General features: G+C 36.7%; 1 protein-coding gene across 2 annotated transcripts in view; it reads left to right on the forward strand.

Annotated features, from left to right (window-relative positions):
- SLC4A10 (solute carrier family 4 member 10) overlaps nt 1-15,687 on the forward strand; it is a 250,673-nt gene that overhangs the window by 230,017 nt on the left and 4,969 nt on the right. For both annotated transcript variants that reach the window (XM_074363779.1, XM_074363780.1), the window contains 4 exons: nt 638-811; nt 1,545-1,667; nt 9,747-9,814; nt 12,612-12,728. In XM_074363779.1, coding sequence (XP_074219880.1) covers nt 638-811; nt 1,545-1,667; nt 9,747-9,814; nt 12,612-12,728 — 482 coding nt within the window. The remainder of the gene's footprint in view (nt 1-637; nt 812-1,544; nt 1,668-9,746; nt 9,815-12,611; nt 12,729-15,687) is intronic.

Raw genomic sequence — 15,687 nt, forward strand, 5'->3', positions numbered from 1 at the left:
GCTCTGGAACATAATTCATCTAGGTTAAATCTTTATGGCCAAGATGTTTGTATTTTTAAAAACAGCAGTAAAACCTTATTGGGTCAAAGTGGCAAGGCCAAAAACAGAGTCAAAATAATGAGGTCAAAACATCCTAGTCCGCAGCTGGATATGGGTCTAGAGATCAAGACGAAAAGAGGTGAATTAGAGACTGAGGTCTGAGAGCTTTAGCAAGTATGTGAAAGATGAAGCAGTAGTTATGGATGGTCTATTCCAGGAGGGAAGAGGACAGACAATAAGAGTCCAGGAAACCCTAGTGCTTACGGGGCAAATAACGCAAGAAATTGTGAAGTGACAATGAAGAAGAGGATTATGACTATGTTTTATCTCTCAAGGGTATACTTTCCAAGGGAGCAACATTTAGCTTTAATGTTTTTAAAGTCTTCTAAATTATAACGTGTCCATAGTTAAGAAAATGTGGAATATTATGAAACTGAAATCTTAGTATTTCAGAGTGTATGCATAACATTCCCATTGCCCTGATGCCCAGGTGTCAACTTGTGATCCAGATGTACCACATATTGGACCATATGAAACGTCTACTTGCCTTACTTTTATTGTTGTCTGTAAAAAGCAATTTACTTTGTTTATCTTCTAGTTCTTTGATAGAATAAAGCTCTTCTGGATGCCTGCAAAACATCAACCAGATTTTATATACCTAAGGCATGTACCACTTCGAAAAGTCCATCTCTTCACGGTTATTCAGATGAGTTGTCTTGGCCTTTTGTGGATAATTAAAGTTTCAAGAGCTGCTATTGTCTTTCCCATGATGGTATGAAACTTCTAAGTCAACTCTTTTTCTCTTCCTCTGATTTTCTGCTTTCATCAAAAATCTATGAATGAATTAGAACAATGGAATCATTCTGAACAATTATTGGAAACCTGGTATAAGTTTTAGCTACTAAAACTAATGACTAACATTGGGTTTCAGATTATATATGAATTCCAGTGATTCATATTAGTTTTATCTCTATCATTCTGAATATTGGTAGCAGTTTGAATTAACCGAGGTTGAGTGGGAAAATGTAAACTTTAAAAATTTAAAGATATACTACCATATCTAAAAAGGCGGATTTTTAAAATTAAGTTTTATTAAATATTTCAGACAAGTTTCAAGTATTTAAAAATATAGTAAATTTGAATGGCTATAAAAATTAAAAATATCAGCATAGATAATAATGGTTTAATGTTCATTTAAAATAATGTAAACTGTTAACTTTGGGTATTTAAGAAAATGGTCAAATATACAGTTTTTTTTTTTTACTAGCTTCTTTAAAAGATTCCTGTAATGAGTAAAATCATAGCCATTATTCTGGAGATGTGGTAAGTAAAGGAAATTAAGGAAGCAAAAGTACAGACAATATCTTTTATACACACGTATCTTCAAATTTCACTGTAATCTCAGCTTTAATCGAAACCGACTTGTTTCTACCCAAAGCCAAACAAATCTGTATCTCCCATTCCTATTTTTTCCCTGTTTTAAACTATTTTATTATTTACTTCAGGTGTTAGCTCTGGTATTTGTAAGAAAGTTGATGGATTTTTTGTTTACCAAGCGGGAACTCAGCTGGTTGGATGATTTGATGCCTGAGAGTAAGAAAAAGAAACTAGAAGATGCTGAAAAAGAAGTAAGTCAGAGCAAAATCAATATCTTATAAAGAAAGAAAAGGAAGCACTTGCACAGTAATAGCTCTTTGCAAAACTAAATTATTGTGTTTATCTTTAGGTAGTTAGCAATTATTAACAACCACAGGTGGACTACTTTGAAAGATTAATGTTTAAAATCATAATGCTAGAATTTGAATAGAGAGCACATATCTTATGTGAGGAAACCAAACCCTAGTGAAATAAACAAATATTTTGTACTTCATTATCCTTCGAATTACAAGGTTTATTTTTCTGAATCCTCCCCTGAGGATAACAGAAACTCACTGATCCTTAACTATTTCCAAATTATGTCCATACAATGATTCCTTTTGGTCGAATATGTGAGAAGAAAAAAAGAGATGTTATTACTGTTGGTATTTTCCTAGGGAACAAAGTTTTAATCAAAAGATTATAATTCTAATTAAAAGATATAATTACTTATTCCTGAAATAGATGAAATGCTTAACAGGAAAACATGTTGATCTGATTTGCTTTCATAGTGATTTAAGACTGAGTTGAATGTTGTCCGAGAAACTTTGGGGATTTAATTACTTTCACAGACTACTGATTTATCCTCTTCTGTTTCACATGTTAAAACAACTTGTTTTAAGTTTTATGGTTTATTTAAAGTTCATGTGTAAGTCTAGGTCTATTTTGAAGGCTAGTAATCATAATATTTTTAAAGTGTATAAAAACTACAAAGAGTATAAATTTAAAAAAAAATGACCAATACATCATTTAGCAAAATGACTGAGCTCATAGACTGTAAAACATAAAAACAAAATTTCCATGTAACTAGAAATGAAGATGAAAGAAAATATTTGGTGAGAATTGTGCATTAGTCTTTCCACGTTTTCTTCTCCTACAAGGCAGTCAGCAATGTATTCAGTCTTCTATCTGTAATGTGTTCTTTCAAACCATGGATATATTCCTCTTTCTTTTGGGAAATTCTTTTGCAAACATTTTAATGGTCTTAGGTTTTATTTAGTCATTAGGTGAGTCCAGATTAGGCCACAAAATCTAATGAGGCTTCTGCTCAGGTGTTTCTACAAATACGGCTACATATTACGTGACTGTCTGGCATTTCTTCACTTTTTCACAGTGTTCCATTACTGACAGTGTATTCCACCTTCAGAGATTGATCATGATGATGTATCTTAATTCTATATGACTATTTCAGTTTTCCCAAATATTGTAGAAGGAATACTTAAGAGTCATGCTTCTAGTAATACGAATATAATATTCAAAATGTCGTATTATAAATTTTTTTTCTAAATTTGATATATTCTTATTTAAGAATGAGAATTTTTAACAAATAGTGCTTTAGCTGTTTTTCTAAGTTTGATGTATTCTCATTTAAGTATGAAAGATTTTTTTTTAAATAGTGCATTAACTAGGATATTTGGATAACCTCTATGTTTAGGGCTTTAGAAAGTATTCAAGAAAAATATGACAGAATTTTATGTAAATTAAATGTAAATAAAATGGACACAATAATATAGAAATTCAGAGTCTTAAACTATCCATATTTGACATAACTAAAATTTATTCAGGATGAATACAATTTCTGAGAAGGTTTAAATTCCAAAGAAGACAATTTTGAATACAAAACTCCTTGACCACGAGCTTCTCTTCAGTCTTTTTGATAATGAGAATATTAAGTATACTGATACAGTAGCTTATGAATGTAATTTTGCTTTATTTTCCCGCTTTGATTTCCTGTCAGATGTCTTTACTACTGCTGTAGCAAAGCTAGCATGCAATCATCCCTTCTACAGTATTCTCCTTAGGCCATACCCATCCCATGGAACATTCTTGCCCTTCTAGAACTTTGTAAAATGAAAAATAATATGTATATGTAATATATATTATGCTTAATGTGCTTTCCTTTTATCATTCAAAGGAAATTTCAGATTCTTCCTTTATGTGTCTGTGAAATAGGAGAGAACAAATTTGACAGTAACCATAAATGTATTAAAATCTGCCATTTCCATTGCCCAGAACCATTCACATAGCTGCATATGTATGGTACTTATATGTATGTGTGCCATATGTCCATTTTGGAATTTATTAACTTTACATAGGCAGGGATCCTAGGTAGTGAGCTTCTAACCTTTTTACATTATGGACCCACTGTACGTCGATGGATACTTACTCTTTTCTGATTATGTAGATAAAGATTTTAGAAATAATGAATTACTAAATTTCTTAGAACTCATGTTCTTGAAAGGATACAAAAAGAGATTAAAGATTTACAGAAGCAAATTTATAGCTGTATCCTGCAGATCAGGGATGAGAAAAAGTGAGAGAAGATGCCTTGAAATACATTAATCAGGCAGGTTTACAGACCTTTAAATTCTCAATTAGATTAATGTGATGATACTTTAATATGGTCCATGGTACACTGAAAGAAGCAACTGAACCAATAATATGGTGAAGAAATAATCCATAATTGAACATTACAATATAGATATGACCAGTGCAAAGAAAGATAATTCTCCATCTGGCAACTGGAGAGAGAAAAGGAAATTTAAATATATTAACTTTCTAATTTGGAATTAAAAGAGTAGGATCAGTACAAAGAGTAGGAAGATTACACTGAAACTTAAATTCTGGTTGATTCTCCGCTTGGTCACCCATATCTTGGTGTTTCATTTGTTTGAGGCTGTGGACTCCACTGAAGGATGTGCTCTTCTTACTGTGGCATCTTATACCAAGGCCTAGTCTTCCAAGAGATTGTACATTAATGTGGCAAATGAACATGTTCCCCCAAAATGCTGCATTTCTGCAATTACTCAAATTAATTGAGTAACTTTGATTGTGATCTGGAAAGATGGTAAATAGCAGAAATGTCTCAGCTCCCTGAGACTTGAATTTAAAGTAGGCTCACCTCTTGTCCTTTTGATGATAGTTACAAGCTTGTACCTTTATCTTCCAGGGTTTTACTATCAGTAGCCCACTTCTGGTCTTATGGCACTGAGAAAACATTAGTTTGACCTTAAAATTCAATAATGAGTTAAGCAGAATAAATAGCTACACAGGCCAGTCCAAGGTCGCAGAGCTTCTGTTCCAAATTTTCATGTACTTCATGCATATGCATATGCATATGCTTCAGTTTTTAGAAAGAAAGGATTATAATCAGGATAGAAATGAATATTGGAACCCTGACATTTTGCACATTGCTCTGTGTAAAGGGAAGACTGCAGAATCAAATTCTGGATGTCCAAATGTGCTCAGAGTACCAACATGCCTTCCTTCCCACTTCAGTATTCTCTAGGACACTGTACACATTTGACAAAAGGGCTGCTGTTAAAGCAGAAAGCCCCAAGCAGAATGCTTGCTCCTGGGCAAGGGAGAAGGAGGTTAATGTTAGATAAATCCTGGAAATTCAACTCTGGGCAGTGATCATGATATTGACATCTCTTGGTTTGTGGGAAGTTCTAACTAACGTATATGCTAAAGGAAAAAAAGGGGAGGGGACAAGTGGGACTTGTGATCTGTATGAAGTAGGCTCATGAGCAAGGCTGAGAAGATGCAAAAGCAATCTAAAACTGAGTGCAATTAAACAAATTAGAAAGCATATCTTACTACTAAGAAAGATCAGAATTGGTTGTGGATTTGGGAAGGATGACTAATTATGGCACAGACAAACATTATTTCTAGTTGAATCTTAGAGCGAGGCAAGCATACTCTTCTTCAAGCAGTGGTTCTCAAAGTATAGTCCCAGGACCTCTGCTGCATCTGCCAACACCTATCAACTTGTTACAAATGCAGATTCTTGCACCCTAATACAGACCTATTGAATTGAAACTCTGGGGCTAGGGCCAGAAGTCTGTGTTCACAAAACCTCCAGGTGATTCTGACGCATGCTAAAATTTGAGGTTAAGTCCTTTCCTAAAACCATAAACTCTGTATCGTCAGAATATAATCTTCTAAACCCAAGGTTACTCTATCAGAATTTTTGTATTTTATAACAATTTAGATAAGTCACTTAGAGACACTGAATCAGATATTCTGATGAAAAACATATGTTGCCTCCATCTATTTATATGAATTCTGTATGGACTATCCTTCCGACCTATTTTTTTTTTCAGTTTTCATTGGTAAAGTGAGTAGCTGTACATATCAGCTCTTCTACATGTTTGAAATGCTAAGAAATACCTCTTATAAATATAACATTTTATGGTTTACAAAGTATTATCTATGTGTATATACATATATGTGTGTGAACATTTGCAGCATTATTCTGTTGGTAATCGAGGAAGGAAATGATCAGACACTTCTTACATTCTTGGATAAAATAAAGGGGTTAAACTTGATTTCTGAAGTCCCTTCCATTTTTTAAGCTCTATGAATTCTAAAATTGAGGAATATTTTCTCTCTCTAATAATCTAGGCGTCTTTGTGAACATTAGTTCTCTGAGGTTCTTGTTTGTACTTTGAACTATTTGAGGGCTCCTACGTAGATGCAGACCTTACCTGAGGAAGGGATACAGTAACATATGCTACCTGCTTCACTAATGGTAGAGCGTTTGTTAGGTATCATGATATATGAACTGTATTTTTATGCTATCCCAAAATGTAATTCAGATTCATGCTGTAATTTTATATATAGCATCGTATTCATCATCATCATCAAAACATGCCACAATTTAACTCTGATTTTATTTTCCTCTTCTACTCAGTGCAGGCTTTTGGGCTCAGCCAGGCTAGCTGTTAATTGTCAGGCAGAAGCATCTTACTTACTTCTACCCTTTATCCTTAGTCCACCTGGTTTCTTCCCACCTAAATTTCTTCCTTTCTGTTACCAACCTGATCAACTAAGACTGGCCCAGGTACCACTTCCTCTGGTCCTATACTTTTTACAGTGATCTTTCTCATCCTCTGAGAGTAAGGTTTATAGCTTTCTTTTTGTTGTTCTGTGCCCAGTACCTAGCAGACTCCCTGTCATGAAGATCATGCTTAATACATATTTGTTGAATGGATTCATGAATCACTCTTGGATTATTCCTTTTTATTCATTGTGTGCCTAGCAGATAGTAGATACCCAGCAAATGTTTGAGTGCTATTGACTAGATTAGTTTTTTAAGCCTGTTTTCCTGCCTGTTACTGGGTATAGCATTAACGGCCCTTCACCTAGTCAGTATGCAAGCAATGCTCTGGCTATGTTAATTAAAAGATGGTGTTCAAATCACAGTATGAATACTCCTCTACTCAAATTGGTGAAACCCCTCAAATGTTCTCGGGTAAACTTTGATCATCATCCTTGTAACATCTTCTCCATGTTATGGAACTCAGCATATTTTGGATGGCCACTGTGTAAATGAAATGCTGAATGGAACTCATTTTAAGATACTTCTTATTTATAAAGTCAAATATACCCAGTGAGCTTTATGCTCTCTCTCTCTCTCCCTCCCTGTATGATTGAGATAAACTAGGTTGTGTTGTCGTGACGGCTAGTGCCTGATTTGACTGTTCCTCCCCAGAAAGTCTCGATTTTTGGCTTCCTCACAGGGCTGCCTGGGATGCAGCCGGCCCTCCGTCCCCAGCTCTGGGCCCACCCAGCTTCCTTCTGGCACTGAAGGCAGCGGCTGCTCTGCCACCCCTCTCTTCAGATAAGCATGGCTTGGAAATGCTATCTTTAGAGGTGATGAGTTTTTGTTTGGATAGAATTATGACTAGTATAAAGCCCACACATGCTAACAAGCCACAGAGTGCAAAATAATTATTGAAAGCAATTTGAGAGAAAAATGGAAAATCATATGAGGAAAAAAACCAAAATTGTTCCCAAAGCTTTGGTCCAATTTTTTGTTGTGAGATTGAATCCTGAGCCTTTGTTTGCTAGCAGGTAACCTCAGCACTGATGCCACCCACTCTTCTTCTCTTCAGCTTTTTTGAAGTTTACTCTTTGTTAGGCCTTTCTACCTGGCTTCTTGACATTTTATTCCAAGTTGATCAGAAAAGATACTAGACATCAAGCCTACCTTTCAAAAGACAGCCAAGGAAAGGAGTACATTGCTTGTATTTTGGTTTTACTTTAAAAGCATTTGGGATCACTGAATGTTTTCTCTGTATGTTCCTCCATTGCATTAAGATAACCTTCTCTATAGAAAAAGTGACCTTTTCTACCTGAAAAGATACATATATTCTGCCCATGGCCTCAATGATGTGCATATAAATTCATATGACATGTATTATGCTCCATATATGGGGACTAACCCACTTGCAAGGCGTACATCATTCTAGGCTGCAAATTAGCCCTGTTCAAATGCTTAAATGTGTAATTTCAAACCAATGATACAGTCTGCTCACCTTGAATTGTTTCTAATGACACTGCCAGATAGCACGGGGAAAAGGCATAATGCACGAGAAACACTGGACATCTGATAGGTCTTAAAAGAAAAATTTCCTTGAAGAACAACAGAGAAAGAGAATTGAATGAATTCCTGTGATGCAGAGGGGTGGCAGACACATGCCAGTAGTGCCACAGAGTGTAACTGCAGTGCAGGGTCTGTAGGGACAGCTTACAAGCAGAGGAGCAGCGGAGCCCATGCCATGCCCCGGCCTCTCCATTGTTCCGCAGCACAGGCTGGGCACAGCTGTCCTGTGTATAGCATGGCGACGGTCCCAGCAGAGGGGAGCCTGCCTCAGTCAGCAGGTTGGATGTCTGCAGAGAGCTCTCCAGGAGTGAAAACAAGACCTGCCTCCACACGACATTATGTAGCCACAGGTCAGCTGAAGAGACTGTCGAAAACACTGTTTCTTTAAATAACAAAACAGATGGCAAGGGCTCTTCCAACCAGGCAGCGTCCGAGCCGAGGGCCAAGGTCTGCCTACCGTGGACCGGAGGAACAGTCTTGCGTGCCAGGAACAATGACATCAGCCCAAGGGCATGTCTTTCTGGAAGCTGATTTAGACCAGCCGAGCTACTGCTAAGCCACTGACAGAAGGGAAGGTGATGAGCCTCTAAGGCGTTCCTCGCTTTCTCTCTTCGGTTCCCATTTGGTCAGGAAAGTCACCCAGCTCTTCATCTCTACACAACTTGAAATTCCATTTCTGGAGTGAGAGCCATTAATACTAACATTTTTAAATGATCCCAAATAGCTCTCTGAACATGAGCATTCCTAACTGACCCATTTGAAAATGCATTAACTAGGAGCTATAATCTGTAGATAACTAAATTTGTTTTTGGTGCATGGAAAAAGGTATTGATGACAACATGATTGAAAACAAACTAGGATATTTCAGTGTTGTGTATGATTATCTTCATCCCAAAAATACAGTTTTAAAATGTTATACGTGAGGAAATGAATATTTGAAGCATTTCCACTCTTTGGGGAAGGGTGGGACATTGTCATTGTAAGAAGAAATCTGAGGCCTAAAACAAAAATCTAAGATGCGTCTAAGTGGAAAGCACACCCATGTTTTGGTCCCTACAGGAAGATTTCTTCTACTGTCTTTTTCCAGGTCTCTACAGCAGTGGTTCTCAAAGTGTCATCTTCAGACCAGCATAATCAGCATCACCTGGAACCTTGTTAGGAGTGAACTTGGGCCCTACCCCAGACCTGCTGAATCAGACTCTGGAGGTGCAACCCAATAATCTGTATTTTTAACAAGTCTTCCAGGAGGTTCTGATGTAAACTAAAGTTTGAGAACCACTGCTTTAAATGCATCTCTCATTCTCTACTAATAGAGCATTCTAAGAATGCAGTTTCAACTTTATAACAATGAAAACGATTACATTACCCATACTTTTGTTCTTGTAAAATTTAGATTAATTTAAAAAATCTGCTTGGAAATTAACTATGCTTTACATTGAGTGACATGAAGGAGATTATTGTTAGCATTTAAATTACTTTGTGGTATGAGATTCTCATTAATTACTTATGTTCTTGGTAGCTGATGCTTTATTGAAGGGACCTGTGCTAGCATTAATAAATGCAAACAAAGTGGAAGGTTCTGAGGTTAATGAGAAAGTGAAACATTAATCTGTGTTTCTTCTTTAATGTGAAATGGAGGCTCATCAGGTTCACTTTGTATATTTTACATTTGTCTTTCCAGGAAGAACAAAGTATGCTAGCTATGGAAGATGAGGGCACAGTACAACTCCCATTGGAAGGGCACTATAGGTAAGATACAAATGTGAAAACACACCGATTTGAGTAATGGAAGGTGTTTTTGTATACTCTACTTAAATTTCATGAATTATGCTAAGTGAAATAAGTCAGACAGAAAAAGACAAATACTGTATGATACCACTTATATGTGGAATCTAGAAAATACAGCAAACTAGTGAATATAACAAAAAAGAAGCGGACTCACAGACATAGAGAACAAACTAGTGGTTACCAGTGGGGAGAGGGAAGGGGGAGGAGCAATATAGGGGTAGGAGATTAAGAGGCACAAACTATTAGGTATAAAAGAAGCTACAAGAAAATATTGTACAACACAGAGAATATAGCCAATATTTTATAATAACTATAAATGGATTATAACCTTTAAAAATTGTGAGGCACTATATTGTACACCTGTAACTTATATAATATTATATAGCAACTATACTGCGATAAGAAAAAAGAATTTTGTACGTGTGGATTCCTGTAGAGGTTTGTTGAAGTTGTATTAGAGTAGAAAGAACTGAAACTAGGAATCAGATTACCCTGTCCCAGTACTAAGTTCTGCCTCTAGAAGGTGTGTGACTACGGTCAAGTAGCTTAAAATGAAGTCAGTCAGGGAGCTGTTGTCTGAAGTCTTCTCAGATTTTACAATGTATATGAAAGCTCTCTTTCATATTCTTTGAAAGTAGCACCTGAAGACAGGTCAAGATTCAATTCTGGGATAAATGAGCAAGTTATTCACTCAATTCATCACAGGTAAATGTTTGAACTCTGGGATAAACTTAGGGTCAACCCCTTAGAAAAAGCACTTCCAAAGAGATAATCTATTTCCTGAATTGAAGGATTCAGTTTATACCAGCCATTTTAGAGAATGTTTATGTGACCCTCCAAAATATGTTAATCTTCTTTATGCACAAAGCCATAGCAAAAAAAAAAAAAAAAAAAAAAAGCAAACTCCTCTAAGTTATAATAAAAAGTTTTGAAAGTATTTGGCCAAAGATTATATGATTATATGATCTCAAAGTGCTTAAGGATAATATGAGGCCATGCCAATAAAACAAGATGGAAGACTTTTGTCTGAGAAGAGAATTTGTTATAGCGTTAAAAAAAAAATAGGGCTAGATCTTCAGAGTCTGATTGTAAAAGCATATTCCCTAGATTTAAAAAATATAATTATCATCTACTACTTAAGAGTTAGCACAACTAGAGAAGACATTTTTTTCTTCCTTCCTTCCTTCCTTTCTTTTTTTTTTTTTTAACAGTATTTAAGTTTTACAACCCTGTTGATTGTTTAGTTGAAGCACCATATTCCCAAGTATATTCTGTAGAAACCTACCTAGTCTCTTGTGCTACTTCTCCTCTAAAAGGATTTTGTGGTTATATAAGCCTAGAAAATGTCCCATACCTCATTTCAGTTTGGAAATTCATGGTGCATATTGGCATATTATAGAATCTAAGTAGTACTGATATTAAAAACTTGTATTCTTCATGACACTCTTGGAAACTAGTTGATCTCATGCTTTGAGTTACCAAGGGCTGGATGAATTAGAGGAATTAAAGAATGCGTGTCCAGATTGGGAAAGGAAGGAGTCTGTGAGACCTGTTTTGTTCCAGAGTCTTAGTGTTCTTCTTCAAAATTGAATCTGTTGCTCTCTTGTGAATGCCAACCAATGAGGATCATGTGAGGTCAGCCTAAGATTTCTGCAGAAAATGTTTCTTTCCACAGCAGAGTATCTTTTATACGTGTAGTAAGAAGAGTGCTGATTCATCACTCAATGAAACTTTCTTTGACTTGGCCTGTGATTTATCTCTGTTGCTGTTCGGTTGCCTTTCTGGCCCTGGGAATGTTTTAGAGAGTTCTAAATGTCACTTGTAGTTGGTGCCATTTTAGAATGTGTAAAAAGCACCCAGCATAGTACAGGCCCTGATATTACAGGCTCCCCCAGTCATCTGCAAAAGCCTCTGCTAAATAAACAGGATGACTTAATTTGTTCAGCAAGTATTTACTGAATGGGTACTAAGTGCCAGGCTTTGTCAAGGTCTTGGGGGAATAGAAGGGGACAAGTGGTCAAGATTCCTTGTTCTCATGAAGCTGATACTCAAGTAGAAAAGAGGTTGAGGGAAACAGAAAAGGAACAAATGAACAAGTAGTGTAGCACAGTATTTCAGATGGTGAAAAAGCACAACGAAAACATGAAGCAAAAGAGAGGGATGAGGTCACTATGAGGGGATTAAAACAGACTTTAAACAGAGTGTTAGCAAAGGTCTGAGCAGGTGGCATTTGAACAAAGGAGGGAAATGGTTCTGCTACGTAAGGAACATTACAGGCAGAAGGAAGAGCAAGCACAAGGCCCTGGGGCAGCAACAAGCCTGTAACGTCCCAGAACAGAGGTCACTGCACTGTGGTGGAGACGCAGGAGCCGGAGGTCAAGGGAGAGGGTCAGGATGGGGACGGAGCCTGACCGCCCATCTGCTCAGCTTTCACTTTGAGTCCGAGCAGAAGAGTGAGGTGAGCCGCTGTGCTGCGAATGTTAAGGGGCAGAACACGCAGAACCTCATCTCTCTAATTTGAAATGACTTTGGAAAACTGTACCTCAAACCAGCTTCTACATAACTGGAATCTTTCATTTAGATTTTCATTTTTCATAGGTTTTTTTTTCTTTGGAGAGAACTATTTAATACTTAATTTTTAATTATCAAAAATACTGTACAGAGGCATAAGACTGTCCTATATTTAGTGTCTTTTGCTAGATAACTGCGGTTTCTTATGTAATGTTTATTATTTCATTTTGGGTAAACTCCCATCTAGAGATGATCCATCTGTGATCAATATTTCTGATGAAATGTCAAAGACTGCCTTGTGGAGGAACCTTCTGATTACTGCCGATAACTCAAAAGATAAGGAGTCAAGCTTTCCTTCTAAAAGGTTTGAATTCTAAAATAATGTGAATTTATACTGATCCCAGTCATTTAATGACATGAATCCACTAACAAAAGAATAGTATGGGTTTCCATCAAAATGAGATCTAAAATATTTCACAAAGTCCTTTTAAAAAGTGGGTAGAAAGTGTAATCATCACATTTGTTGGTATGTTTTCAACTTCTCCCTTTCAGAATAAAAGCTCACTCCAGAACTATGACAGTGGGGAGAAGTGATATTATAAATGAGTCCCAGTGCATGACATTTGTGGACATTCGTTTTGCCTTACTCTTTATCACCCACTTCGCAGGACCCCCTTAGAATATCTGACCACATTTTGTCTTCTCCCTTTGTCCTTTTTTTAAAACCCATATAACACATACAGTGATGATTTTGTATTCAGATTATTTCCATTCCTTTATTCCAACCCCCTGAAAATTCTTCCCTAACCTTTTTACCCCCAAATTTTCAACTCCAGAAAGTTTTACCCACTCTTACTTCTCCGTATGCCAACATTACAAACCACTCCTGGAGTTGTGGGTGATAGGTTTAAATACATGAGGTGGGAAGAGTATCCTTTAACATAAAGTCACCCCAGGATTTCCCACTGCAATTTCCAGAATTTATAAAGAAGAGTTCAAACCATCCAGTCTTCCTAGACGTTGATCTGAAAAAAAAACTCTATGTTATGCTAATTATGCTAGTATCTCTTCTTATTAAAGAGTGATTGAGGGATTTGGGACAGTGTTTAATTATTAAGTTTCTTTATTTTCATGACCTTAAATTAACTTTTTCTACTTAATTTTTATATTACATTTTTGTCATAAGCTCCCCTTCCTAATCACTCTAGAAGCCGATTCCCCAAAGGTAAGACCCTTTCCCTCAAACCTATTCCTTGGTTGCATTTCCTCTGTTAAATGGTGTCTTCTAGAAACCTGGTCTGCCTCTGTTCTCTGTGTGAGTTTTGGGGGGGCAAAAGGCATGGAGAGGCTTGGGCTTAGATCCAGTATCTGAGTGTTTATGGTGTTCCTGTAACTCCTCAGCTCTTTAAGAGGGTTTGAAACTTGGACTAAACTGGTTTCCCTACATGACATACAGATGCATCACATATAAATCAACAAATCTTTATTTTAGTAATGACATCAAATTTCTGTATTGTGAAAAGAAAATGTATCCCTTGAATTAAGAAATTGCAAAGCTGGGAGCTTCCATTTATGCACACCGTGCTTCCAAAACTGCAAACTTTAGCTTCACGAGAAATATTTGGAAACATGGATTGGAAAAAGAGGCTACATTAGACTTAGAGAATATCGCTTGTTGCTGGTTTTTGTCACCCCAAAATGGCATGTTGCTTCAGTGTCATCTCAGTTTCAAACAGCATAAACAACACGAACAGTGGATGTGCAGAGAGTCTTAGAGTCTTCACCCCATAAAGCTGGGGATTAATTGATTCTCTCTCCCCCCCACCACCCCTCTCCCTTTCTCTCCTTCAGCAACCCCCAACACTTAGTCCAGAGGAGGTTAACATAAGTTACTCAGTAGGCTCTCTAAGACTCTTGGTTGATATTTTCTGTCTTTTAACAGGGCCTTAAAATCGTCATGTATTTCTTTGCTTGGCTCAAGCAGAAGTAATATTTTATTCTAAAAAATGCTTTATCTTCCTTTCCCAAAGATCCCTGTTACAGTCTGACAGAGTCATCCTCACAGTAATTCTGTTTTGCTAAAAGTCTTGGAAGAACATTAGAGTTATGAGAAGGGTAATTTCTCAAACCCATTGAAATGTATAATTGCGGACCCTTTCACATTAAAAAAAAAATGCCATTTCCCTGATTTTTTAAAGTGTGAGCTCCAAGTTTATGAGCTCAAAATAAAATGCCAGCCATGGGAATATGTGGAGAATTTGAGATAATCAAACTCAGAGATCGCTTTTCTTCCTGTACTATGTGGATCCACAGTGAAAACTCTCTGTTTTTCTTTGGTTCCAGCAACAGTTTTTATGTCATGGTATTTTAGGCCCCCCTTAAAGTAAATAAAGTCAAGTGATGCTTTTCACCAGAAAAATTTAGTTGTTAAAAAATATGTGTCAGATTACTTCACACAGTAGATTAATTCTACTGAACAATGTAATGTGCTTTAAGCTGGCCCAGTTTTAAGTAGATCATCCTTCTAATTTTCATATAATCACTTTTTTTCTTATTCTTTGAACATACGTTCCCACTGACAGAAGATTCAGACTATTGTGGAATGAAAGTTTACCCAGTTTTCTTTACCTTTAAATGTGATAAAATCTATAGCTTTCCATGTGAAAAATATCTCTTAGTGATTAATGTCTTTTATCTTCATAACAGTGGAAACTGGCAGAAATAGTGTGACTTCCAGAAATCCTAAAACCACCAATACTAATAACAGCAAAATCCTCCCACCACCACTGCTCTCTCTCGGTGTCTGTGGAAGGCATTGACATATGATGACCAGGGACTGTAGAAATGCTGCCTGCTAGAGTATCCATTGGAAAAAAAAAAAAAAACCCTAAAGACCAGGTTACTGGGGTCTGTATCTCTTGGCTTCTGACACCCCGCCCCAGGTTGGCTCCATCCTACCCCTTGCTGTGGCCCTACATGCCTGTCTGAGAAGCCTAGATGCTTTCCTTAGTGGAGTTTGGAATAGCAGTTATATTTTCTCCATTATTTCATTCACTTTTTGTTGCCAAAAATTTCATCCAGTTTAACTGAAAGAAGGATCTAAGAACTAACTAACTGCCACATCTGTTCTACCACATCTGTAGGGTGTCTGATCTGATCCTAGTTCTACAGCGCTATACACACAGGTGACGGGCTCTGCCGCAGCTTACTTGAATGGATTGGTGGAAATAGGTCCTATTAAAACCACATTGTATCAGAATAGGTGACCAACTCCTAAGTATTATACAACTGACACCTAAGATTGACGTTTCTTGGGAAGGAAC

The sequence above is a fragment of the Camelus bactrianus genome, chromosome 5 (assembly GCF_048773025.1).
Source record: "Camelus bactrianus isolate YW-2024 breed Bactrian camel chromosome 5, ASM4877302v1, whole genome shotgun sequence".
In the NCBI taxonomy this organism is placed as follows: domain Eukaryota; kingdom Metazoa; phylum Chordata; class Mammalia; order Artiodactyla; family Camelidae; genus Camelus; species Camelus bactrianus.